Source organism: Lagenorhynchus albirostris, chromosome 1 (assembly GCF_949774975.1).
Source record: "Lagenorhynchus albirostris chromosome 1, mLagAlb1.1, whole genome shotgun sequence".
In the NCBI taxonomy this organism is placed as follows: domain Eukaryota; kingdom Metazoa; phylum Chordata; class Mammalia; order Artiodactyla; family Delphinidae; genus Lagenorhynchus; species Lagenorhynchus albirostris.
This window is the reverse complement of record NC_083095.1, coordinates 74664898-74689400: the sequence shown is the minus strand read 5'-3', so window position 1 is coordinate 74689400 and position 24503 is coordinate 74664898. Positions and strand designations below refer to the sequence as shown.

The following is a 24503-nucleotide window of genomic DNA, read 5'->3' as shown; positions in this document are numbered from 1 at the left end:
AGGTCTTGAGTTTTCCCAGTGACCTAGGACCTAGGTGCTCTCCTGATGCCCTTTACAACTCCCCTCCCCGCTCATTCCATTCCCTACTCATCTCCCACTCACATACTATCCTTGGCCCTGTGGAGGGCATAGGATCCATGGTTAGGGCGTTGGAACTCTGTGGTCCCATCTCAAGAGCCTCACTGCCATTTCAGCCCCTATGTAAGCCATGCATACCAAGGAAGGCCAGTTGTGGGGTTATAGCCACGCACACACCCAAACACTAAGCAAGCCCGCTCACATATCAGGTCCCCAGGTGGTTCACGTGATGCAAGTGTTGCCAGGTAAGAGCCGGCCAAGTGGACCAGAGCAAGCCCTGGCACCCTGGGCAAGCCAGGGAGTTGGCACCCCCTCAAACCAGCATTATTTAAATATCTGTTGAATGTTTATGTAGCAGAAGTGGGAGAATACCGATTTTCTTGGAATAAAAACTGGAAGCCTCATTCTTTCTCTTCAAAATTAGAGCTTAATGCATGAATTCATTACATGCAGTTTTCTGAAGCAGACAGTTTCTTGGTAGGCATATCAAACCATTCTGAATGTAGACAATGGCATAAATCTCAGGGAGTGGCACGTCACAGCGCATAGCACATTTTCAGAATTCCAGCTGTGATCACTGCCTCTAGGCAACTATCAGTTGGCTGGTCTAACCCTGCAACTTGTACCTGTACCTGCGTGTTGCAGAATTATTCTAGAAACAGGTGGTCTAGGTGAGCAGTCGTCAAGGATTCTGTCAGTGGAGGGGAGCCAACTTACAGTTCACCAAGAGACAGAAGTCCGAGCTCATTGGCTCCAAACGTCTGAATTACCCTAAGGATAATTTAGCGCCCTTTTAGACCCAGGCTGCTTGCCCAGCTGGCCTGCCCCTTAATCCCACTCTGGGCTCAAATCCAAGTTGTAAATGAGGGAAGTTCCTAGGAAGACAGCCCTAAAGCTGCCCCTCTTGGCACTGGCCCCTGTTCCCTCTCCCTCACTGCAGCCACACTGGTCTCCTTGCTGTTGCCACACAAGCATGCTCCCTGCCACCTCAGGGCTTCTGCAATGGCTGTTCCTTCTGCCTGGAACATTCTCCATGTTACTGTTCATTCCCTCACTCACTCCATTCAGGTCTGTACTTAAACACCACTCTAATCAGAGACCTTCCCTGAGGAGTCTCGGAAGGAGTAACTTCTTCCCTTTGCCAATCTCCATCCGCTTCACCGGCCGGACTTTTCTTCAAAGGCACCCACTATCACCTGGAGTTTGTTTGTTTGCTGTCACCTCCCCCACTAGCATGCAGCACCACCAGAGCTTTACTCGCTGGCATCCCCAGCGCAGGGCCCGTGCAGACAAACGAATGTTTGCTGGAAGCATAAATGAATGAACAATGCCCTTCCTCCTAGACTGATTTCCCAGTTGGGCTCCGGGAATGTCCTGAACTTGCCCTTCAGGCCCACCTATGCTGCAGCTGCTCTGGCTCCTAATCGACGAGTTTTGAGGGGGGAGGGTATTTATTCTTTTTGATTGTAATGGGTTGAAGGAAAGGAAAAGAGTATAGTTTTCACAGTTTTACTTGGCGGTCTAGAATGATTTGAAAGGGACTTTCCGCTTCCTCAGTGGTAAAACAAAAACAAAAAGCCCCTCATCTAACGCGCCTTCCCCGGCTTGGAAGCTCCCGGCTGCTCTGCCCCACACCCAGGCTCAGGTGGCCGGTCTGGGTGCGGCGAGCGCAAGGTGCGACGTCCGCGAAGAAGGAGTGAAAGGGCAGAGGGGGCAAAGGCAGAGGGAGGCAAGCGCTCAGGCCCAAGCAAATGCAAGCGGGTTCGAGGAAAAGTGGAACTGCACGCCCTTCAGCGGGAACTCTCCCCAGACCCGCCCCCGCTGCGCTCCTCGCCCCGCCCCACCCCCCTTCCGCCCCCGCCCCGTCCGCGCGCAGAGCTCACCTTCGCCCGTTTCTCCCGCCCTGCCCCCCCTCCCAGCCTAGCTCTCCCGGCCCTGCCCTCTGACGTCGTCCCCGCCGTTTCCCGTTACTTCCCTCTTTCTCTCGGCCCCCGGTTCCGTGTCTGCGGCCCGAAGATCTCTCCTTCGCACCTCGACCCAGCCACCGCCCGCCCCCAAAGGCCCTCTGGGAGGCTCGGTCGCCTCCGAAGTCCAGGTCTGGCTGCTGCGGCCGAGGCGGGCTCTGCCCTGGGGCACCAGGACCCCACCCCACCCGGACTCCTTCGTTCCCTCCACCTGGCCAAGCAGTCCCCGCCCCCCCCCCACGGGCTCCAGGAAGCGCTAGAAGAGAGAGCTTGTGGTCGGTGTAGGCGAAGATCGCAAAGGTCCGAGAACCGAGAGGCCCCGCAAGCCGCTCCCCTGCCCTGTCCTGGCTCAGGCACAGCTGCGCTGCCCCTGGGAAATGAAAATGACCGCGGATACCCTTAGACGCGTCCTCCGCCCCAGGAACGCTCAGCTTCCTCTTCCCCCCCTCCCAATCCAGCTCGAGCTGGCGGGCCCGACGGGGGTCTGGGCAAGGGCCCCGAACCCAGGCAAGCCCGCCTCCAGCCCCGAGACGCTCTCGGCTGAAACTCGGGAGGGACTGTGGATCGACAAGCCCCGTGGGGGAGGGGAGGGAGCGGCGCCCGCTTGGAGCCAGGGGAGGGGTCTCCCGGAAGGGCGACTCAACTCTCCGCCCCCTCGGGGAAGCTGTTGCGTCAGCTTCAAGATCCCAAATTAAAGAAAGTGGTCTCCACCGGGCCGGGAAGGTGTCGGGCCCTAGGGCCGCCGCCAGGAGGCAGCACTTAACCAAAAATGTCCGGGCTGAGGGTGTCCGGGAGGCTGGAGTCCCCACCGCACCTTTCATCTGAAGAATCTTAGTGGCAGAGTGGACCAATAAAAGAGGAAGTTGCTGGACTAATTCAAGGAAAGGGATGTGAAAATGTTTCACCACGTATTAAACCTAAAAGATGACTTGTAAATAATACAATTTCCTTTAGTAGACTTTATGGACAGTCCAGCTTTGGCATCTTTTAAAGCCACTCTGCAGAGATTCATAGAGAACCACCCACCTTCAAGACCAGTCTGGTGGAAAGGCACACAGCTTAAGAGACTTCCCAGCTACCAGGCGAGAAAAAAAGAGCGTAGCCCGAGGTCATAATTTACCCATCCTGAAGCTGGGTCATTTAACACAGAATTTAGCCTGTACTGATTGAGCAGAGATTTGACAGCCATGGGAAAAGAAAAGGAATATGTTACAATAAATTATGTAAGTAATATGGAAATAATATGCAAAGCAATGTATTGTGTGAGTGGGTGGTTTATAGCTGCCAGTTCCCACAGTTCTTGCATGGAGTGACAGTGATTTTGATCTTTTTTGAGCCGTCCTAAGGAGGAAGCCAATGAAGGAACAGGAAATAAGACACTTCCCAAATAGTTCGCTCTTCTTCAACCTTAGAATTTAGTCACGGTATGCAAAAAGGGGAAGAGGTTGCAAAATGAGGTGGAATTAGCTACCCAGAGTCACCTTCACTTAATGTTCTTTCTCCAACATCATCATTATTCATCACAACAGTTTAAAAAGCACCAACTAGCCCAGTGTACTTGTACAAAAATTACTGTATACAGACCTGACAGAAGGATATTTGAATAAACATGTTGGATGAAAACATGAATGGACAACAATGTGTTAAAGCCAAATGCAGGCTGTGATGCCCTGGAGAGGCAAAGGAGTTTAAGTAACAGAGGAAAGACATGAAGCTCAGATTCCGGATGCTTCCCACCATTGTTAACTCTAGCCTTTGCCAGATGAAGTCCAGAGGCTGAAAGACATTCAGTTAGGGGATGATGAAACCGCTTTCCTGTGGTTTAGAGTCTGATGAAGTCATTGAAGAGTGCTGTCCTAGTGCCAGACCCACTCCCCTGCAACAGTGTTCCATGAGGTCCCTGAGAATGCTGATGATGTTAGCTGTCAGCACTAGAGTTCTCTTTCTCTCTCCCTCTCAAAATCCTAACCCGTATTTCCAACCCATGGATTTCCAATCCATGGATTGTCCCCCCTGCCACATCACTCTAACCACATCAAAGGCTGAACTCACCTTCCTTCCAAAGACCTTTCCCCTCCCAGTTTTCCCAGTTTTACAGATCAAGATTCCCATCTGCCCCAAAGTCCTCCAGCTCTGGCTCCTTGACTCCCACGGCTATTAAATTAGTGCATGTGTTCAGTTCTGCATGTGGAGTTAATATTGTCCACATTATTTGTTCCCCTTAATGCATGTGGCCTTTTTCATGATTTTGCACCCATAGTGTGTGAGCTACTAAAAGATAGAGGAGTGTTGCTGGTTCAACTCCTTTATATAGTGTTGATAGTAGTGCCAGCCTTTCATCTTTCCTACGAATCTTGAATATTGACACCGACGTTATTTTTCCAGCCCTTGGCTCCTACCGCGTGATTCTCCAACTGTAAATTATGTAATGGGATTGCAGTGCTGTCTGCCTCAGCTGTCTATCTCAGAAGCAGCCAAAGGCACATGGAGTCTAGCCTGGGAAAGGTGTTACTCAGTCATTATTGCAACTGTAAAACAATAAATCCACAGCCACATTTTGGTTCAATTTCCTGATCTCTGAAAATTACAAGCTATCTCTACAGTGATTGCTTCCTGGTCTGTCTTATCTATTTTATGGGTTTATTATGAAAATTTATAAAGAAGTGTTTTGTATCATTTATACAGAAGTGTTTTGATAACTGAAAATTAAGTGTACAAATGTAAAATGGTAATGGTACTCTATTGTCTTACTTCCCTTGCTTAGTTTTTTGGGTCCATCCGTTGGCTTACAGCCAAGGTTCTTTTATTCCCATCCCTTCTTCTAGTTCAGCCCTCCCCTATACCATTCTTATTGTTATCAAAACAGCTGCTTTTACTTCTTAAACTAGGACCCACCCTTCCCCTCTTTCAAAGCACAGTTCAGAGCCACCTCCTGTGGAAAAACTTCCCAGTCTTGCAGAAGGAAACGATAAACTTCCAGATAGGCCATTACACCACTCCCTCAGGTTCCCCCAGTCAGCATGTGTTTAAGTGTCTATAGCCTAGCACAAGAGTAATGGCCACTTTTGTAGGAGCTTCACCATTTATAAGGCACTTTCACTTACCTTATCGTTCTTAAAATGTTTTCATAAATGTGATCTATTTTAAGCTTTTTCTTCAATGAAGAAATTAGGGATAAATGACTTCCCCAAGGGCAAGTAAGGCATACCTCGGAGCTAACCACCATAATAAAGCAAATATCACAATAAAGTGAGTCACAGGAATTTTTTAGTTTCCCAGTACATGTAAAATTATGTTTACACTATATTATAGTCTATTAAAAGTGTGCAATAGCATTATGTCTAAAAACAAAAGTACATACCTTATTCGAAAAATATCTTATTGCTAAAAAAATGCCAAAACAATTACAATAGCAACATCGAAAATCACTGATCACAGATCACCATAACAAATAATAATGCCAAAGCTTGAAATATTTCAAGCATTACCAAAATGTGACACAAAGGCACAAAGAGAACAAATGCTGTTTGAAAATCTGGCACTGATAGACTTGCTCTATGCAAGGTTGCCACAAACCTTTAATTTGTAAAAAATGCAATACCTGCAAAGCACAATAAAAGTATGTCTGTGAGTGATAAAAGAAAGAGGGAAGAAGCCACGGATCTGGGTTTGCCACTTACTACTACCTACCTCACAAGGTTTTTGCGAGGATTATATTATACAGTGTGTGGTGGTAGCTCTTATAAAAATGGAATCAGATGTTAGCTCCAATACCTCTTCCTCAAAAAAGCCTTATTAGACAGCCTACTCCAGATCGTTCCCATCATATGCTCACAAGCAGCACCTACTTCCCTTCCCAGCATTCATCTCAGCTGTAATATTACAGTAATGTGTATGATTATTTATCTTCATCTCTCTCTAGACTAGGAGCTCTGAATAGGGACGTCTGCTCTGCTCTCGACACCGAATACAGTGCTTATCACATACAAGTTCTTCAATTTCGTTTGATAAATGAGAACTGAAACCCAAATTTTCTGATTCACTCTAAATTTGACTCTTAGGCTGGAGGAAATATGTTACAGTGATGCCAGAAGACAGAATGCGGTCACGTGGATGTTACTCAACTGATATAAAAGAATAAATTTCAAAGGACTAGAGACCACTGCTGGGCAATTGGGGGGGGGTGGGGGGAAACAGTTCGGAACGGTTTAGTCTGGGCGCAGGCGACTTGCGCACGGTTGTAACCACCACTGAGAATGCATACGCTGAACGACCGTTCACACCCAAAAATCCCTGGAAGCAGTTTTGTCCCTCTTTTCCGTACGATGAGCCAAGATGGCGCGGCCCTTGATTGAAAACCAGATTCAAGATGGCGACTCCCGGCTTCCCGCGCAGCGTCGGGCGTGGCCACGAGGTCACGCCCACTTCCGGTTCGGCGCTTCGGCATGGCTGCTTTGCGTTTACTGCTGTCTAGTAAGCGGGTGTAGGGTCCGGGGGCTCAGGGGTTCGTGGAGGCAGCCCCGGGACTCCTAGGCTGGCTGCACGGCCTCTTTCCCAACTCTGCCGTTTTCCCAGCAGGTGTCCGGAGGCTGCACTGCGGCGCCGCGGCTCGGGCGGGCAGTCAGTGGCGACTCCAGTGAGTGCCGGTCTGGGGGGAACTGAGGGGCCAGAAGCTGGGCTGAGTCCTCACGGAACTGTTTTTCTCCACCCAGGCAGGGCCTTGCCGCCAACCCCTCCGACTACGGGCCCCTTACGGAGCTCCCAGACTGGTCTTACGCGGGTGAGCGCTGATCTGACCGTTAACTCTACTTCGGAGATTTTCACCCAGAGGGAACGCCCGTGGTCGGAGGGGAGTTGGGGGGAGTGTCAAGGTGCGGGTTGTGTCTGAGCGGACAACGTATTGAACTTTGTATTTGGAGTTGGGGGGAAGAAATCCTATTGTTTATTTTATAAATTAAACTACAAACTACGCCTATGGAAAGTAAAGCTAGACAGGATCTTCTTGGTTTGTGGGGATAAGCAGAAGCTAACTCTGATGTGGGGCATCCCGCGGGAGGGACAAGACTTTATGTGTCTAAGAGGGACGTGGTTTTTTTAAAGTTACGAGGAACCGCCCTTCTGTGTGGTGAGTACATTGTTGAGAATTTGTTACCAAGTGCAGGTAGAGCTCTTTGAGAGGCTGCCTAAACGAGCGTCTCAGAGAGAGGCTTAGAAAGAGCGAGGACAGAGGATGACGGGCTCTCTTCAGAAAAGTTTCTTCCTTTACCTTAAAACAAAACAAAACAAAACGCCCTAGAAAGGAAGAACCTTAGAAAAGTTGAAGCCACTCCCCACTGCCTTGGGGCTCCAGTTCACAGGTGGTAAAATTGAGGCCTACAGAAGTAAATTGCTCGGGAGCGCACAGCTAGATAGTAGCAAAGCCAGGACTAGAACTGGGCGGAGGCCAGGGCCCCTTCAACAGCACAGCAACCTGAGTATTGGATTCTACAGGAGTATGAACCTTCTTAATCAGATATTTGGTGGCTGAGGAGGATGGTGAAGATTTTTTCCCTACTTGTTATTTACTGTACGATGCCTAGGAGCTCCTTGAAGTAGTATGGAATACTGGGAAGACTCTAGAATTGAATTTTTTTTTAATTTATTTTATTTTTACTTATTTATTTTTGGCTGCGTTGGGTCTTCGCTGCTCCACGCGGGCTTTCTTTAGTTATTGCGAGCAGGGGCTACTCTTCGTTACGGTGAACGGGCTTCTTGTCGTGGTGGCTTCTCTTGTTGGGAGCACGGGCTCTAGGCGCGTGGGCTTCAGTAGTTGTGGCACACGTGCTCAGTAGTTGTGGCTCACAGGCTTTAGAGTGCAGGCTCAGTAGTTGTGACGCACGGGCTTAGTCGCTCCGTGGCATGTGGGATCTTCCCGGACCAGGGATTGGTCCCCCGTCCCCTGCATTGGCAGGCGGATTCTTAACCACTGTGCCACCAGAGAAGCCCGTGGAATTGATTCTTAATCCAGGCTACTCTACTTGCTAACTTTGTGGTTAGCAAGTTACTTAATGGTATCTCTCAGTTTCCACAAATGTAAAAGAAGAATACCTATCTCAGATGGTTCTTGGAAGGATAAAATGAAACAACCAGTATAAAGCACCTGATATACACAGTATTGGTTCCCTTTCCTGATGAATATTATCTCTTATTTGTCTTGCCTTCAAACTTTTGGACAGAGTTTTCACTGTTTCTTTCTTTCTTTGTAGAAAGCAAGTATCCTTTTAATCTCTGTTATAAACTACTTGAGATCAGATACTGCATTTTTTCAGCAAGTCAGCAGATATAAGATTTTTATTATGGGCCTACACTATACTACAGTGAAAGTAAGGGATACAGTCTGTAATCCCAAGGAACTTAAAAGTCTAGCTGGAAAACAAAGCATGGACATTTTAAAAATTAAGTAATAATATTTCAGTGCTCTGCCCCTTTCCAGAAGGATTTGAGGTGGCTAAATAAGGCTAAAACCAATCAGTAGTACAATAAATGTCCCCAAACAGAGAGATGAATATTAAATGATGGAGATGCATTTCTTTCAGAAGAGAGAGCTGACAGAGTTGAAGAGGTTAGAGAAGGATTTCTGGGACAAGTACAGCTTGAGGTGGGCCTAAGAATGAGAATTTGGCTGGAAGGAAAGGAAAAGAGGGTGTTTCATTATAGAGTGAGAGGGAACTCAGCAAGGACTCACTGGTAAGTAGAACAGTAATCAGATTGCTTGAGTGGAGGGTTTCTGAAGATAAAACAGGAGATTCAGCATTGCAAAGGACCTCGAATTCTAGGCTAATGAGGGAGGGGTAAGTAAAATAGAGTAGGAACATGCCTAGGAGCTTATTCTTGGTGGTTCTGGCATACCTCACCATTGAGGGAAGTGTTCTAGGGGAATTAAGCTACAGTGGGTGTGAAATGGAAAAGAGGAGCTCAAGATTTGTTCTTCCCTCTTTCCTATCACAGCCGCTTTCCCAGGGTCCTGCAGGCCATCTCTAACACTCGCCTTTTCTCTCACTTCTATCTGCAGATGGCCGCCCTGCTCCTCCAATGAAAGGCCAGCTTCGAAGAAAAGCTCAAAGGGAAAAGTTTGCAGTGAGTGGCCAGAGCCCACACAGAGCAAACTGTGTGTAATCGGGGAGAAATGTTAAATTGTAATTTGTCTTTAGTTGGCACCTAAGCTAACACGTACCCCTCACTCCGAGGTTTTATCCGCCAAAGGTTTTAACAGTACCGGGAGAAGGGAGGGTAGAGTGGGTCACTCCTAGGGCAGGAACCAATAGTAGACACCCATTTTGCTGCCTTCCTCCTGCTTCCCAGCCCAGGACCTGGTTCCACCCCTTCCCCAGTCAGGGGTGTCATTTTCCAGCTGAAACCTCTGACTTTGATCTGTGAATGAAAGGATATATGGTGCGGAGCTCAAGCCCCAGATGTTATCCACACTGTTTTCCTGTCTGTTTCAGAGACGAGTTGTACTGCTGTCACAGGAAATGGATGCTGGATTACAGGCATGGCAGCTCAGGCAGCAAGAGAAGTTGCAGGAAGAAGAAAGGAAGCAGCAGAATGCTCTTAAACCCAAAGGGGCTCTACTGCAGAACCCACGACCAAGTCAATAAAAAGCAACTCCTGTCTCCCCCGGCCTGGCTCTGGCTTTCTTTTCTATTACCTAGATGTGTCATCCCAGCCAGAAGAAAGTCTTTATGTTCCCCATCTGTCTTCAGGGCAAAAGAGGATGGACACCAGGAAGAACAGGCTGTAAGATCACTGCCTGGAAGTGTTGGCACAGTGCCCTCACCACAGCTCCATTCCGGTTCAGCAGAATTTTGCTCGGGGGTATTGACCCCCTCTTTTGCAGGCCATAGGACTGGCCCAACTTTGCTGCTCTGCAAACATGAAAAAAGAGGGCAACAGTTTCTCTGGCTTTAGCCACACACTAAAGCTTTTAACAGTCCATACAGAATTCAGGCCTCATGCAGTTACGCATTAATAAATGTTTTGATGAAAAAGGCTTTCCAGCTGAGATCCACTTTTTGGCAAGCAACTGGTATCAGTTCTTGTAAACTTCAGATACATGGCCCTAGAGGATATTCCCACTGGGAAGGCTGACACGGGAACAGCAGACTTGGGTGTTGCATGTTCTGCTGAAGAGTGGGATCCTGAGGTTTCTGTGGTTCTGACTGAATTGCAGAGGTTGGTTGGAGAGAGGCCTGTACTTCCCAACCCCCACTTGTGCAGGGGAGCCCTGCGGTGCTCAGCCCCCAAACAGTGACTGTGGAATAGGTACCTAATAGCCACCATATACTTTAGCTGCACAGGCCCCAGGGAAACCTTTCATTTTATTGATCATGGCTCCTCCCATGGATTCTGAGGGCAAAAGGACCTTTGCTCCCATTAAAATAACGAGCACTGGGCTTTTCTTCCATTCTCCTGCCACAAATAATGTGACAGTTCTTTTATCTCTAGGATTTCTGGAACTTCCTACCTGACATAATTTCTGTCCAGCCTCCTTTATTCCTTCCCTTGCTTTCTTTCCCTCCCTTCTTCTCCACCCCCCCCCCCAACCTCCTTCCTCTCTTCGCTGACCAGTGCAGTTCCTGGATCTTAGATTTCGCTGATGGTTGGGTTTTCTGTGTCCCACACTTTTCCTGCCTCTGTTGTGTTGCTTTTCCAGATCTAGCCCTCAACCTCTTATCTGTCTCCCTTTCCCACCATCAGCTCTAGCCTGCCCTCCCCCTTCCCTTCATACCTCCACCTTTTGTTCTCAGAGTCTGGTCAGCCCCTGAAGGAGGAGATTATACTCTTTCAGGGATTATCTCCTTTTCCGGTATAGAGCGGGAACTAAACCCCCGTAGGCCTGACTCCCATTCTCTCTTTTCTGCAGTTTCACCAAATTTGATTTGCCTTTCCCCGCGTTTCATGGCCTTGCACTCCTTTCCTCCCCATCCAGTTTTAGTTCAAGGGGCAGCAGATTGCAAAGGACAATAAAAAAGGGGGCGCATTCGTCTTCCTCCAGGGACAGGACCCCCAGATCCAGTGTGGTGGTGGGATTTGTCAGTGGGTAGTTAGGTTTCGTTATTGTTGCTTTTTTTTATTATTTTTTGTTAGGGTAGGGACAGAGGTGGCTGACAAGAATAAGGGACACAATTTTCAATACGGTTGAGCCACAGGCCCTAGCAGATGACCCCGCACAGCGGGTCTCGTGGACACGGAAGATGCCCCCACCATCCCAGGCTCTGAGCTTCCCAGTGCTTCCCACAGAGGTGAGACGAACGGTGGAAGCAGAGGAATCAAGCCACCCAAAATATGCTTAGTAGGAGAAAGTCTCCCACATCCCGTCCCTTGAGTCCCCCCCAAGCCCCCCGCTCTCGGCTGTGGCCTCAACCCCTGCAGATGGCAGCCTCCACCACAGAAAGGCAACTTAGGTTTTTTTTTTTTTTTTACCCTGCTCTTGGCTGTAATTGGATTCAGACTGAAACAACCACGTCCGCACCGGGAAAGGAGGGCATTGGGGCGGGGGCGGAGGGAGCCTGTGGGAGAAGGGAGGGACCAGAGGAGAGAGCGAGAGAGGGCTCGCCATCCAGTTCGCAGACTAAGCAGAAGAAAGATCAAAAAAACGGGAAAGCGGGGACGAGCAAACAGGCGCTTTCAAGAACAATCCCCTCATCTCCAAGCGGACAGCGCTCTAGGAATCCAAATTCAGTGCCTACGGAAGACAAAAGGCGCCCCGAGGGAGTGGCGGTGCGACCCCAGGGCTTGGGCCCCTACGCGGAGCCCGCACGGCCCGGCTGCCCGGACGGTCGCGGACCATGTCTCTCGCCCCACGACCCGCCCGCAGTCTGCTGCTCCCCCTGCTCGCGCTCGCCTCCGCGCTCGCCTCCCTCAGCTCTGCCCAAAGCAGCTTCAGCCCCGAAGTAAGTGAGCTCCTCCGGCCCTACCCGGAGTCGCGCCCGCCGGGGAGGCGAGCCCGGGGGTCTCCGAGGGGACAACCCCCATTCGGAGAGGAGGGCTCTCGGCGTCTCCGCTGCTCCGGCCTGCAGGGTCCCCCTTCCTTTCCTTTCCCTCCTCATCTCCAAACTTCCAAGTCGATCCAACTTTTGCTTCCTCCAACTACCAACCCCCCAACGCGCGCGCGCGCGCCGCCGACTTTCTTTCCCATTCCTTTCCTTGGAAGAACTTTCCTGCCGGGGCCCACTCCCCACCCCTCCCCTGTTCCCCTGGGCTCTGAGCTCAGCTCTGGAACCGGTCGGGAGCCTGATAAATATTTGGACTCCGCTCAGACCCCGCGCTGTCCTGGTTTCTTGTCATGTGCGAGAGTTTGTTGTTTCTTCGACTTTACAGTTCGCAGGCGCTCTCCCGCCCGCGCTCGCCGGCGCTCTGCCGGCCGGGAGGGCTCCGGGGACGGCGCCCCTTGGCCCGGGCCCCCCACGCTGCGGCCGCCGCCTCGCTGGCGCTCCCGGCCCTCCTCGGACGCGTCGGCTGCCAGGTGCGGTCGGGGGTGGCCGGCGGAGCGGGCCCGACCCCCACCCCATCCCCCGCCTTTCCGAGAGGACCCTCTGTGTCCCGGCCCGGAGCCCTGGCGTCGAGGGTCGCGGCGCTGCCGCCCTGGCCCGCGTTTCCGGACACACAAAGGTCTCCTTGTGAGCCGGGGCCTCGGCCGGGCTGCCGCCTCCGCTCCCTGCTCCCCCTTCGGCGCCTTTAGGCTCTTTTTGTTAATTGCTTTTCTGTGTTAATTGCAGGGAGACTGGGGGCGTCGTACGGGGAGCGGGGTGAGGGCCTGGCCCTGGGCTCCCGCGCAGGTCTTGACTGACTCGGTTGCCCCCCACCCATTCCCCGACGCTGGCCCACCGGGCTCGGGAGGAAGCCGCGTGGGAGTTGTCTGAGGAAGTTTTTCCTCTCTCTCTCTTTTATTTTGGGGTGAAGGTGGGAGACGGATTTGATCAGCTTCTTATTTTGGGCCATCCCAACCCACTCAGCTCGGCCAGGGCCTGGGTGCGGTCGGGAGGGGCCGGGAAGGGCCCCTGAGCAGGGGGAAGGGATCAGGACTTGGCTTCCTCCCTCCTGGTCCCGGCCCTGGTCCCACCCCGGGAGGAAACATCTCCAGAAAGAACACACTCTCTCTGTCCTGAGACTGACAGGAATAGTGTGGCCCTAGGCATGGAGGTGACCACGGAGAGTGAAAAATCTGCCCAGGGGCTAAGCCTGACAGGGTCCAGGAGGGAGGAGGAGGCATCCTCTTTCCGGGCCTGGAGTCTTCATCAGAGGCCCGAAGGGGAGAGCGCCTAACAAAAGGAGCCCGGGCATCTGGGGGCTTCCCGCTGCCAACTTCGCCTGCCCTGCCTTCCTTCCCTCCCCTGCCCCACTAGGTCCCCTTGGGGAGGGGCGGCAGCCCTGGCTCTGTTTTAAGCGGGTCACGGGCAGTCCCAGTGCCAGAACCATCATTTGCTTCTGGACCATGGAGGGGTGGGAGGCAGAGGGAGGGAGGAGCAGGCCCAGAGGCTGGGATCCAGGGCCTGCAGAAGAGCCAGAGATTCACCCCAACCCCCTCCAGGACTCCTAGGCCGGTGAAGTGGGCCTAGGAGTGGGAGGGGTTCCTTGTCCTTGACTTTCCCCTAGAGGAATACCTTGCACCACTCAGTTTTCAGGACAAAGCCAGCCGACTCAGTTCTCTGACCCTGCAGAGTTGCTCCCTCTCCAGGCAAATCTGGAGGGAGAGCTGGGGTGGCCCAGGCCTCAAACAGCCGGCCTCCTCCCACCACCTCCAGGGTCCTGCACCAGCTCCGGGACAGCCCTCTCCTCTCCTTGGCCAGTCTGGCACTTGGCCCTTCTCCCACTCAGCCGCAGACACAAGAGTCCTCTCTTCTGTGGTTCCGACCTCATAGTCTCCTCTGTGGTTCTTGCTTTGCTCGGAGCCTAGGCCTGGGAGGAGGAGAGGAATGGGGGCACTTCCTTTCCAGGACTTGTGGCTCTCTTGACTCCAGAGAAGTCCCTTTCTTGACCAAGTCTCCACCTTTCTCTACTGCATATGGGGTGGGGGTTGTGGGAATATTTAGACCTATCCACCTTCTTGAAAGACTCATCAGGAAGAGGGATGTATCCCAGAGCTCCCAGATGTGGATTCGCCCTATCTCTCTGCCACCCTCCCTCCTGTCATCCTGCCCTAGGAGCTTTGCCCCCTGAGGGTTGAGGGGGCCTGACCTCAGTCTTCCAGCTCCAGCAGTGGGCTGCTCCCATCCTTTCCCAAAGCTGAAGCAGCTGCTCCCCCACCACAGGTCATAAACCCGGGATGTGACTACCCTACAGGTGAGGCCAGGGGCAAAGGGAGATTCCTGCATACTTGGGCACAGGCCACAGCAGGCCTCCTGCAGGCACTAGCTGTGGCATCAGTTAGCGCAGGTCAGGGCAAGTTTAGAGCTCCCAGGAGAGCAGCCCCAAACGAGCCTCCTGCTCTGTTCCCCTCTGGTATAACAGAGGTTAAACTTCGCTCCCTGCCTTCTTCCCCTGAGGAGGGGCTCTCAGAGCGGGTGGTGCTAGGGTTGTTCTGGCCAGGCCTGTTGGCTGGGGAAAGGCTGTGTTGTTTACATCTCGGGCCCTAACTCCCATCATCAGCCATAGGGGATCACTTCCCAGAACCATGTTGCAATTCTTGCCCCTGCCGGCTCAGGTCCCCAGTCAGCTGCTCCTGAATCACCCCCAGCCCCAGTGCAAGAGCACTGCACCACCGTCAAGGCCTGGGCCTCGAGGTGAAGGGCCACGTGGAAAGCCATCCTAATGACCCAGAGTAAGGGATGCAGCGCCACTCTGCACTCCAAGCTCCCGCCCTAGGCAACCTGCAGCCTCCTCTGGACTCCTTAAGAAGGCAAAGCTGGAGCAGGGACCAGAGCCGTCCGAGTAGCATCTCCCCATAGGAGGATCTGAGCATGTTCATGTTCCATATAAAACTTGGCTCATTTTACTTTTCAGGCTTTAGGAAAAGACTCCATTTTTCTTACAATAAAGGCTGACTTTTCCCTCAACAGGGCTTTGCAATGTGGGTACCTTTCAATCAAACACCAAAAACCTAACTTTACTTTAAGGCAATATGCCAGCCTTTATATCATGAACAATTTCACATCATACCTAAAATAAACTACAGTCACCAAAATACTAAGTAAAGTACTAACCCTAATCCTGACCACCATCCCAATCTCCCACTCCCTCTACTGAGAACCTTAAATGGGTCTTTAGGTCCCAAGCCCTAGGTCAGATGCTGCTTGGATGGCGACAGTGGCAGGATCCTGACTCTGTGACTGGATCACATCCGCACCACCTCCAAACGCCCCAGCTTCCCCTATCAGCAGCCAGCCGGAGCCCTAGCTCCTTTTCTGCTCTCCTTTCTGAAAAGATCTCAGCTGTGTATACCCCGGAGGCACAGCATGCCTGTCCCAGGAGAGCCTCATGCCAGGCCCCAAAGCAGAGCTCCTCAGCCTCTCCCCTCTCCATCCACCATGGGCACACCCCAGCCTCAGGTGGGACACGCTGTATTTACAAGAACACCGACACAGAGGAGAAAAGCACTAGAAGGAATCTCAGCTCTGAGAAGACGTCCTAGAACTCAACTAAACCACCAGGGCTCCCATCAAAAGAGTTACAGCCAAAGCCCAGCGCTGTGGTTCCCCACCCCTCCAAGAGGATCAGCCATACTAGGACCCGGGCCAGAGTTTGGGTCCAGCCTGGGAGTTCCTCCAGACCCATTGCCAGAGCCAGGCTGGGAGCTCACTGCCCTTTCCACACCAAGCCAAGGGTGCATTCCAGGTGCCGTGAGGAAACAGAGGCTCCCCTCGGGCCAGGTGGGGATGCTCCAAGCCACATCCCTTTCCCTACAGGCCTGGCTGCAGCAGTATGGCTACCTGCCCCCTGGGGACCTGCGTACCCACACACAGCGCTCGCCTCAGTCACTCTCAGCTGCCATCGCTGCCATGCAGAGGTTCTACGGTCTGCGAGTGACAGGCAAGGCTGATGCAGACACCATGAAGTAAGTGCTAGACCCTGGCAGGAGTTCTGCCCAGCACCCACCGACACAACACTGAGTACCAGAGAGGCTGCCACCTGAATGCCTGATTCCACCCCCACACCTCATCCCCACAAGCTGATCCCGACCCTCTCCTGTTCTTCCAGACCTCATGACCTTGTCTCTTCCCCACACTGACCCTGGGGCCGGACATTCCCCCTCTCCTCTGAAGACCTTTCTCTTTCATACGCTCTCCTGACCACAATCCTCACACCCCAGGGCCATGAGGCGCCCCCGCTGTGGCGTTCCAGACAAGTTTGGGGCTGAGATCAAGGCCAATGTTCGAAGGAAGCGCTATGCCATCCAGGGCCTCAAATGGCAGCATAACGAGATCACTTTCTGGTGAGTCCAACAGGCAAGTGGCCTTTCTCACATCAGGTCACCCTTCCCTATCAGTGGTGCTTAGAGACCCTGAGGCTCCCTTCCCTACTCACCCCTGTTCCTGAGAAGCATCCTCTGGGGTAGGGAGGAAAATGGCTCTCATCCTGGAGACGGGTGCAGCCGGTAGAAGGTATATCCCAGGGCCAGAAAGCCCTCAGTTCTTGGGACAGAGGCATCGTGAGGCGGCGGGAAGAGCTGGGTCAGACAAAGGTGGCTGGACGGCTCAGTCAGACCTGGGAGAGTACAGGAAAGGAGTTCTGCCCCTTGTTGTCCTAACGCACTCCCATCCTCTCCCCACGTGGCTGGACCTCAGCATCCAGAACTACACCCCCAAGGTGGGGGAGTATGCCACGTTCGAGGCCATCCGCAAGGCGTTTCGTGTGTGGGAGAGTGCCACGCCGCTGCACTTCCGAGAGGTACCCTACGCCTACATCCGTGAGGGCCACGAGAAGCAGGCTGACATCATGATCTTCTTTGCTGAGGGTTTCCACGGCGACAGCACGCCTTTCGATGGCGAGGGTGGCTTCCTGGCCCATGCCTACTTCCCAGGCCCCAACATCGGAGGGGACACCCACTTTGACTCTGCCGAGCCCTGGACTGTCCGGAATGAGGATCTGAATGGTGAGCGAGGTAGCCCGGGGACTCTTATCCCTGGAAGAGTCAAGAGTCATTTGTATGGGGGTTCTCCAGCTTCCTCCCCAAGCCTCAGACCCCCAAATCTCAGGGCTCTGGGGGACCACAAACATCTCCCGGTCTGACTTCCAATGAAAGCAGGAATCCTGTTTTGAGCTATTTACATCTGGTCCCTTCTCTCGCCCAATAACTGACTTCCCAGTCAAAGACTTCAAAGCATCTGCATCACTCACTTTTCCAGGCAAATGTCATGTCTGGTTCCTGGTAGAAACTGAGGCCCCGATAGGACCTCAGCTTCCCGATCCTTGCTGGGATTTGGATCCGGCCCCAGAACAGTCTCTCGCCTCTACCCAGAAGAGTTGCTGGCTGGATTTTGCCTCTTCTGCCAGCTATGAGGCTGGAACTCAGGATCTGGTCACTTTGGGTGGAAAATTTGGCAGGCGGGCTTCGTTGTGAACCTGAAGATTCTGATGGGGAAGCAGGGAGTCTGAGGGAAGAGACCCAGGCTGCCATCATAACCATCCCCATCCCTCCAGGAAATGACATCTTTCTGGTGGCTGTGCACGAGCTGGGCCACGCCCTGGGGCTTGAGCATTCCAATGACCCCTCGGCCATCATGGCACCCTTTTACCAGTGGATGGACACAGAGAACTTCGTGCTGCCCGATGATGACCGCCGGGGCATCCAGCAACTTTATGGCAAGTAATCTACGCCCACATCTGCTCCTTCCTCTCTGCCCCTTATCCTCTCCTGTTCTCCCTGGCCTGTGCATTTTCCCCTCCCTCATGCCCTACAGTCTCCCGCCGGCCCCCCCACCTGACCCTGCCTCCATCCGCTCCCACTTTTAAAAGACCCCACCTTTTCTGTCCTTGCCCAGCTGATTGCTTCAGCCTCCCGCAAAGGCCCAGCCACACCTCTCCAAAGGTGTTATCTGCCCATATGTCTGTCCTTTCCTCCTACTCTGCCACCAAGTCTGAAGTGCCCCTCCTGTTCTCTGCCCCAGGGAGCGAGTCAGGGTTCCCCACCAAGATGCCCCCTCAACCCAGGACCACCTCCAGGCCCTCTGTCCCTGATAAGCCCAAAAACCCCACCTATGGGCCCAACATCTGTGATGGGAACTTTGACACCGTGGCCATGCTCCGAGGGGAGATGTTTGTCTTCAAGGTGAGAGGGAGAAGTGGGTTGGTGTGGGGGACAAAAGGGCTCCATGACCGGGAGGCTGGGTGGAAACAGCAGCAGGAGGACTAAATCCTAAAACTGAGGCAGTGGGAGAGCTCTGGGGACTGAGCTGGAGGACAAAGCTAAAGATGTAATGAACTGCCTCCCAGGAGCGCTGGTTCTGGCGGGTGAGGAAAAACCAGGTGATGGATGGATACCCCATGCCCATCGGCCAATTCTGGCGGGGCCTGCCCGCATCCATCAACACTGCCTACGAGAGGAAGGATGGCAAGTTTGTCTTCTTCAAAGGTAACCGGACATTCTGCCTTAGTCTTTGGGTGTGGGGAGGGTCTCCCTGGAGGAGCACATTCCACCTGACTCCTCCAAAGACCGTAGAGCCCAGGTGGAATCAGATCCTGCCTTCCCCTCTCCTCCCCAGGAGACAAGCACTGGGTGTTTGACGAAGCTTCCCTGGAGCCTGGCTACCCCAAGCACATTAAGGAACTGGGTCGAGGACTGCCTACCGACAAGATCGACGCTGCTCTCTTCTGGATGCCCAATGGAAAGACCTATTTCTTTCGGGGAAACAAGTAAGGCCTCAATCCCTGGGCCCCAGGCCTCCCTCCTCAGACACCACCACCAGGTTCCCTCAATCCTGGAGGAAGACCTACTTTCCCCCTGAAATGTTTCCCTGGAGAAGAAGCTGGCTGAGCCTGTGCTGTTGCCTAGTAACGGGCAGCCTCCAGTGGGTGCTGAGTGAGTGGGGTATGACCGGGTCACCGTTTCAGACCTGCTCATTTGATGCCTCCTGCCCCCAGCCCTGTGCCACCGCTCCAGCTGCCAGGCACTGTCATTAAGGGCCGCTGGTGGCTCCTTGCAGCCTGGGCCCTCCCTCCCACCCCCACCTTCCACCGCTTTCAGCTGCAGGCCCTCATTACTCAAAACCCCTGTCCCCCCGCCCCCATCCACAGACACCCTTTGCTCACCAGCGAATTCAGTCCCGGGTCCCACTCCCCTCGGAGGACATGCCCAGTGTCCAACCACTTCCCTTCCCTGCCTCTCCCCCAGGTACTACCGTTTCAATGAGGAGCTCAGGGCAGTGGACAGCGAGTACCCCAAAAACATCAAGGTCTGGGAAGGAATCCCTGAGTCTCCCAGAGGGTCATTCATGGGCAGCGATGAAGGTGAGAGGGGCACAGGAGGTGTCTGTGAGGGGAGGACCGGAAGAGGGAGTTAAGAGAGAGCAGGAGGAAAGACGGAGAGGATCGGGTTGAAAATAATGATGAGGAGGACAGGGGAGCCCCTGCCATGTGCCAGGCACTGAGTAAGTGCTTTCCACGCTTCGGACCCCTTAATCCCCACCACTGTCTCAACCTGGTACTAGAGTTACCTGGTTTGACAGCTGAGGAAACTGATGCTCAGAAAAGCGAAGCGATTACCTCAGCTGGCGTGCACGCTGACTGGATTCTCTCCCGCTCTTCTTCTCTCTTTGCCTCTTCTCCGGACGCTGCCCGCACCTCTCATCTGCAATGCCGCCTTCTTGCTGACCCCTGCAGTCTTCACGTACTTCTACAAGGGGAACAAATACTGGAAATTCAACAACCAGAAGCTGAAGGTCGAGCCTGGCTACCCCAAGTCAGCCCTGCGGGACTGGATGGGCTGCCCATCGTCGGGGGGCCGGCCGGATGAGGGGACTGAGGAGGAGACGGAGGTGATCATCATCGAGGTGGACGAGGAAGGCAGCGGAGCAGTGAGCGCGGCCGCCGTGGTGCTGCCTGTGCTGCTGCTGCTCCTGGTGCTGGCGGTGGGCCTCGCCGTCTTCTTCTTCCGACGCCACGGGACCCCCAAGCGACTGCTCTATTGCCAGCGCTCCCTGCTGGACAAGGTCTGACCCCCACTGCCGCCCGCCCACTCCTCCCACGAGGACTTTGCCTCTGAAGGCCAGTGGCAGCAGGTGGTGGTGGGTGGGCTGCTCCCGCCGGTCCCGAGCCCCCTCCCCAGCCCCCCCCCACGTCCCTTCTTCTCTGTCCCATGACTGGCCTCTCCCCCACTCCGCGCTGGCATTGCTTCTTCCCTAGATGGGTCCCCCGGAGGCTGAGCAGGGGCCGGCCTCCCAGCCCCTGCCCCTCAGGGGCCCCCATGGCTTGGTGTGTGTTCAGCCCCATCTGAATGTCCGGGCTCTGCACTTGAAGGCAGGACCCTCAGACCTCGCTGGTAAAGGTCAAATGGGGTCATCTGCTCCTTTTCCATTCCCTGACATACCTTTAACCTCTGAACTCTGACCTCAGGGGTCTCTGGGCACGCTAGCCCCGCGAGCCCCCGGGGGTACCCAATTGGCAGCCTCCCACCACTCTTTCTGGCTGAAAGAAATCTAATCTTGTTGTGAGGGGGAGACCCTGAGAGAGTGAAGGGGTGAGGGCCACTCAGCTACCCTAAGACCTTGGGAGGAAAGCTCAGAGAGGGTCAGTCCTCTCCACCAAGATCCGCCTCTGCCCCACCTGCCCCCGAGAACTTCCACGGAAGGAGCCTGAGCCATTAAGGACTAACCTGGGGCTGCAGAAACCCTTGACAGCCCTACCGTCCCAAACGTTAGCCTCGGATGGGGATGTCAAGGTTGGAAGAGCTGAGACCAGGGGGTGCAGCTACCGGGGTGGGCCCCAGGAGTCCTGGGGGTGAGCCTGGGGCCCACAGAGAAAGAACCTCACTCAAATGCAGGCAGCTGGGGTAGGGACCCAGGGGCAGAGCAGTCAGAGAGGACAGGACAGGACCAAAAGGCAAACCAGGGAGTTGCAGCAGGAGTGGATGGGGGGGGGCCGGGCAGGCCAGGCCGGCAGGGACGCCACAGGGTGGGCTGTGGTAGCCGGGGGAGGGCACGTTTTATTGGAGCTCTCAGGAAGGGCCCGAGAAAGGCACACCTGCTCCCGTTTGGTGCCCTGGCTTCAATCAGACCGCACGGAGGGGAAGGCGGGGAGCCAGAGAGAGGAGGAGAGAGGGCACGCATGGGGGACTGGCGACCCGGGACCTTGATGAGAGCAGCCACCTAGCTAGGGAGCCGAGGATCAGCCTGCCTCCGCCAGCCTCCGGGAAGGGGCGGGCGCCTGGGCGTTTTGTCAGGTTAGCCCCTCGCTTCCCGACGACCCCCCCCAGCCCTTCCTACAGGTGTCCTGCCCTCCCCTCCCCACCCGGCCCACCCATTTGAGGTCTCCTTGGGCCGCCGAAGGTGGTCCTGGTACCCGGAGACCTGGGAGAGTGAGAGACCACGTGGGGGCAGTGAGCGGAGAGGGATGTCAGGGGTGGGAGGAGCGCGGTGAACGGTGCTGGCAGTCCGGCTGAAGTTGTCTTGTTTGGGTTTTTTGTTTTGTTTAATGTATATTTTTATTATAATTATTATATATGAATTCCCTTCAAATCGTTCCTTTTTGTTAACAAGGGGCATGGGGAGGGGTGGGGGTGGGGCAGAGGCGTCCGACCCCAGGAACCTGCAGGGCGGGGCTGGGTCAGTGCCCTCTAAGGACATTTTCGACCTTGTTCAACCTTTCCACAAAGAATAAACAGTGTTTCACGTTCCTCGTGTGGCTGCAGTTTGTGTGCCTGGGATGTGGCTGTGAGGGGAATGGGAAGCAGGAGGGCCGTGCGGTGTTTTCCGTGAGGCGGGGTTTTGGTATTTTTCATACATAACGGAATATGTTTATTCTCGGTGGGCGAAAAGGATCCAGGGCCCAGAGATGGGGAGGAGGGCATACTCCACGGGGGCCGGCGAGTTGTCCGCAGAGCTCAGCCAGCTCCCCTCTCCCAGCCTGGCCTACGAGGCTACCTTTGAGGCCCAGGACTGCAAAGCAAGAGGAAGTGGCCAAGGGGAAGCCACTCGGAAAATCTTCCTAAATTGATCTTCCTAAATTGCGTTACCCTGTCGTGTGATCCAGCCGCAGACCCTCCGTTTGCTCAGGCCTCGCGCAGCTGCTGGGGGATTCCCCCACCACAGTCAGCCTCGGGCTTGGGCGGGAAGCGGGGGACAGGCCCTTCTCCCCAGCCCTCAGGATCTCAGCCTCTCCCAGGCCTGGGGCTCCACTGCAGGGGCAGAAGGAACAGAGGGGAAAGAAAGAGGTTGCCCCGTGGCCAGTTAGGAGCAGCCTATCTCTGGCAAAACAGGGATCTCACCCCAGTTGCCCAGGAGAGGCAGGATGGTCGGGTTGGAAGGGCAGAATGACAGGGCTTTGTTTCCTCTTTCCTTAGAAACTGCTGCCCCAGACAGGGTTCCCAGGCTGTCGACCCACCCTTCCTCCAAACCAGCCTGGAGGGAGCAATCGCTCAGTTGCTGAGTCAGCTCAGCTGAAGGGAGCAGCCCTCTTTCTCCCCTCCTTCCCTTCCTGCCTCAGCCCGGCCCTCGCTCCCTCCCGGCTCCGGCCCAGGCCCCCTCCACGGCCTGCCTCCAAGAGGCCTGGCCCCGCCTAAGCCAGGCGTTTGATGCAGCTGCTAGTCAGGGCTGGCTGGTGTGATTGCTTTGGCAGAAGGGGTACCCCCCCTTCCTGCCAGCCAGGAACCCTGACCTTATGCCTGGCCTCCTGCGCCTCTCCTGCCCAACAGCTGTTTGGCAGGGCCTGTGTGTCTCACTGGAGTTGGACACCACCTCCCCGCCACCCTCACCGAAGGGGATGGGGACCCTGAGAAGTCAGGGGCATCTGGGGGTGGTAGGGCCCGAGCGTGTGGCAAGGAGCTCAGAGATGAGCTCATGGCCCTTTTGTGTTTTTGTGGCCCACATCTGGAGGCAATTACAGATGTTATCCAGTGGGAGTTCTGCAAAACACAGCTGGAGCCAGTGGAGGAGCGTGGGGAGGGGGGACTGCCAGAGGGAAGAGGAGAGGGAGCCTAGGGCTCTGGCGTCTGGAGTGTGGTTTCCCCATCACGAGGAAATTGTTTGGCCCTGATTCTGGAATCACAAGATTCTCTCTGAAGCCAAGGGGGAGAGATGGGAATGGAGGACCAGAGACAAAGGGGGAAGAGGTGGAAGAGGCTTCACAAGCTGGGAGAATTGCAGGGTGAAGGCTGCAAGGTCCCGTGCTTCTGACATACCTTGGGTCTGAGGGATCCAGCCCAGTGAGGCTGCCCCGGGGACCCCACCGGGCCCCAGCTGAGTGAACCACCAGGTCAGGCTGGGTGAGGGGAGAGCAGAAGGCCCCGGGAGACCTGCAAATATTGCTTTCACTGGCCCTACCCTGCTTTGTCCATTGGGCCTGACCCAGTTTCTATGGTTCCAAGTTCCTTTATTCGAAAGCAGCACATGTGAGTTAGAGCAGCCGGGAGGGAGCCAAGGGGAATCTGCAAGGAGGTTTGAGCAGAACCCAGAGAAGCGGGCTCTCAGGAAATTGGACTATACTCTGCCCATCACTGCACCCCACACATTTGGGGGATCCATGGACGCCCTTGACATCGACTCCCTTCTCAGGGCTCCTGCCACCAGCTGGGCCCATGCCTGCAAGGCTGCCAGCCAGGTGCTGGGTCCACGGGATGGGAAGGGAGGGGAAGATCTAAGAGGAGCTGGACTCTCTAGAGGAGAGGGGACTGAGCGGAGTGACCCCCACGTACAATATGGCCAGCTCTGCTGGTCCTTCCCTGTCCTTCTCCCAGGCCCCACTCCCCACAATCTGACAGCCTTCCCAGTCCTTTGTTTACCCTCTGTATTCCCACTTCCCTTTCCAGCTAAGGGGAGGTGGTGGGAAAGCACAAACATTGCCCCATTTTACAGATGCAGAAACTGAGGCCCAGATAAGACTTGCTCAAGCTCACAGCTCAGTAGTCCAAAATTAAAACCCAGGTCTGTCTGACGTTTTTTCCTGTACAGGCAGATTCTGACCATGTCTCTTGAGTGTCTCTTCCATTGTGGACTCCACGTAGTTGGGTGTCTGCATGGCAGTGTGTGTTCTGCGGAATCTGTCAGCATGTGTGTGCTTGCCTGCTGTGCTGTGTCGCAGGAGCGGTAGCACAGGGGAGAAGGGCTCTTCCTCAGGAGTCCTCTTGGCCAGGCCAGGAGTCACCTTCCTTCTTGGGGGCAGGAACAGGTATTCTGAGGGGATGGAGGAGGCATAGGACTCAGAAGCCAGAGGAAGTGAATGGGACAAAGGCAGCAGCTGGGGGAGGGATTCGGGTGGTCAACGTCTGAGGCAGGGGCCTGGCAGGAGGGGGAGGCTTTCAGGGCAGTTCCCATTCCTTAAGGCCCCGGGGAA

At 54.3% G+C, this 24503-nt stretch overlaps 3 protein-coding genes across 8 annotated transcripts in view; 2 read left to right on the top strand and 1 right to left on the bottom strand.

The window, feature by feature from the left end:
* Positions 1-19818, bottom strand: part of SLC7A7 (solute carrier family 7 member 7) — a 53221-nt gene extending 33403 nt beyond the window's left edge. Inside the window, exons 1-3 of the mRNA XM_060145992.1 lie at positions 19722-19818; positions 17358-17591; positions 16545-16724 (exon numbers count right to left, since the gene is read on the bottom strand). Of these exons, the coding sequence (XP_060001975.1) occupies positions 16545-16667 (123 nt within the window). The 5' untranslated portion in view covers positions 16668-16724; positions 17358-17591; positions 19722-19818. The remainder of the gene's footprint in view (positions 1-16544; positions 16725-17357; positions 17592-19721) is intronic.
* Positions 6467-9696, top strand: MRPL52 (mitochondrial ribosomal protein L52). 4 transcript variants are annotated; one of them, XM_060168171.1, is made up of 5 exons: positions 6467-6515; positions 6618-6678; positions 6755-6822; positions 9094-9158; positions 9527-9696. In XM_060168171.1, exons 1-5 carry the CDS (start codon positions 6488-6490, stop codon positions 9677-9679), a joined length of 375 nt encoding a protein of 124 aa, XP_060024154.1. In that variant the 5' UTR covers positions 6467-6487; the 3' UTR covers positions 9680-9696. The 4 variants fall into 4 exon arrangements, with proteins under 4 accessions (XP_060024154.1, XP_060024162.1, XP_060024182.1 ...); XM_060168179.1 differs by having other exon boundaries at positions 6478-6515; positions 6621-6678; XM_060168199.1 differs by having other exon boundaries at positions 6478-6515; positions 6621-6678; positions 9094-9165; positions 9527-9636.
* Positions 11602-21849, top strand: MMP14 (matrix metallopeptidase 14). 3 transcript variants are annotated; one of them, XM_060146006.1, is made up of 10 exons: positions 11602-11974; positions 15926-16074; positions 16330-16452; positions 16805-17112; positions 17661-17822; positions 18128-18288; positions 18453-18591; positions 18722-18872; positions 19351-19466; positions 19839-21849. In XM_060146006.1, the coding sequence occupies exons 1-10, from the start codon at positions 11870-11872 to the stop codon at positions 20171-20173; spliced, it is 1749 nt and encodes a 582-aa protein (XP_060001989.1). In that variant the 5' UTR covers positions 11602-11869; the 3' UTR covers positions 20174-21849. The 3 variants fall into 3 exon arrangements, with proteins under 3 accessions (XP_060001989.1, XP_060001983.1, XP_060001995.1); XM_060146000.1 differs by having other exon boundaries at positions 17661-17826; positions 18132-18288; XM_060146012.1 differs by lacking the exon at positions 11602-11974 and adding an exon at positions 12432-12546.
* The last annotated feature ends 2654 nt before the right edge of the window (positions 21850-24503 follow it).

What these genes read in the sequence shown, in the direction of transcription:
- MRPL52 (XM_060168171.1), top strand. Translation starts at nt 6,488, where the DNA reads ATGGCTGCTTTGCGTTTACTGCTGTCTA. An exon ending in GGCAGTCAGTGGCGACTCCA is followed by an intron (nt 6,679 to 6,754) that starts GTGAGTGCCGGT and finishes TTCTCCACCCAG; the next exon opens with GCAGGGCCTTGCCGCCAACC. An exon ending in CCCAGACTGGTCTTACGCGG is followed by an intron (nt 6,823 to 9,093) that starts GTGAGCGCTGAT and finishes TTCTATCTGCAG; the next exon opens with ATGGCCGCCCTGCTCCTCCA.
- MMP14 (XM_060146006.1), top strand. Translation starts at nt 11,870, where the DNA reads ATGTCTCTCGCCCCACGACCCGCCCGCAGTCTGCTGCTCCCCCTGCTC. An exon ending in GGGAGATGTTTGTCTTCAAG is followed by an intron (nt 18,289 to 18,452) that starts GTGAGAGGGAGA and finishes ACTGCCTCCCAG; the next exon opens with GAGCGCTGGTTCTGGCGGGT. An exon ending in ATTCATGGGCAGCGATGAAG is followed by an intron (nt 19,467 to 19,838) that starts GTGAGAGGGGCA and finishes TGACCCCTGCAG; the next exon opens with TCTTCACGTACTTCTACAAG.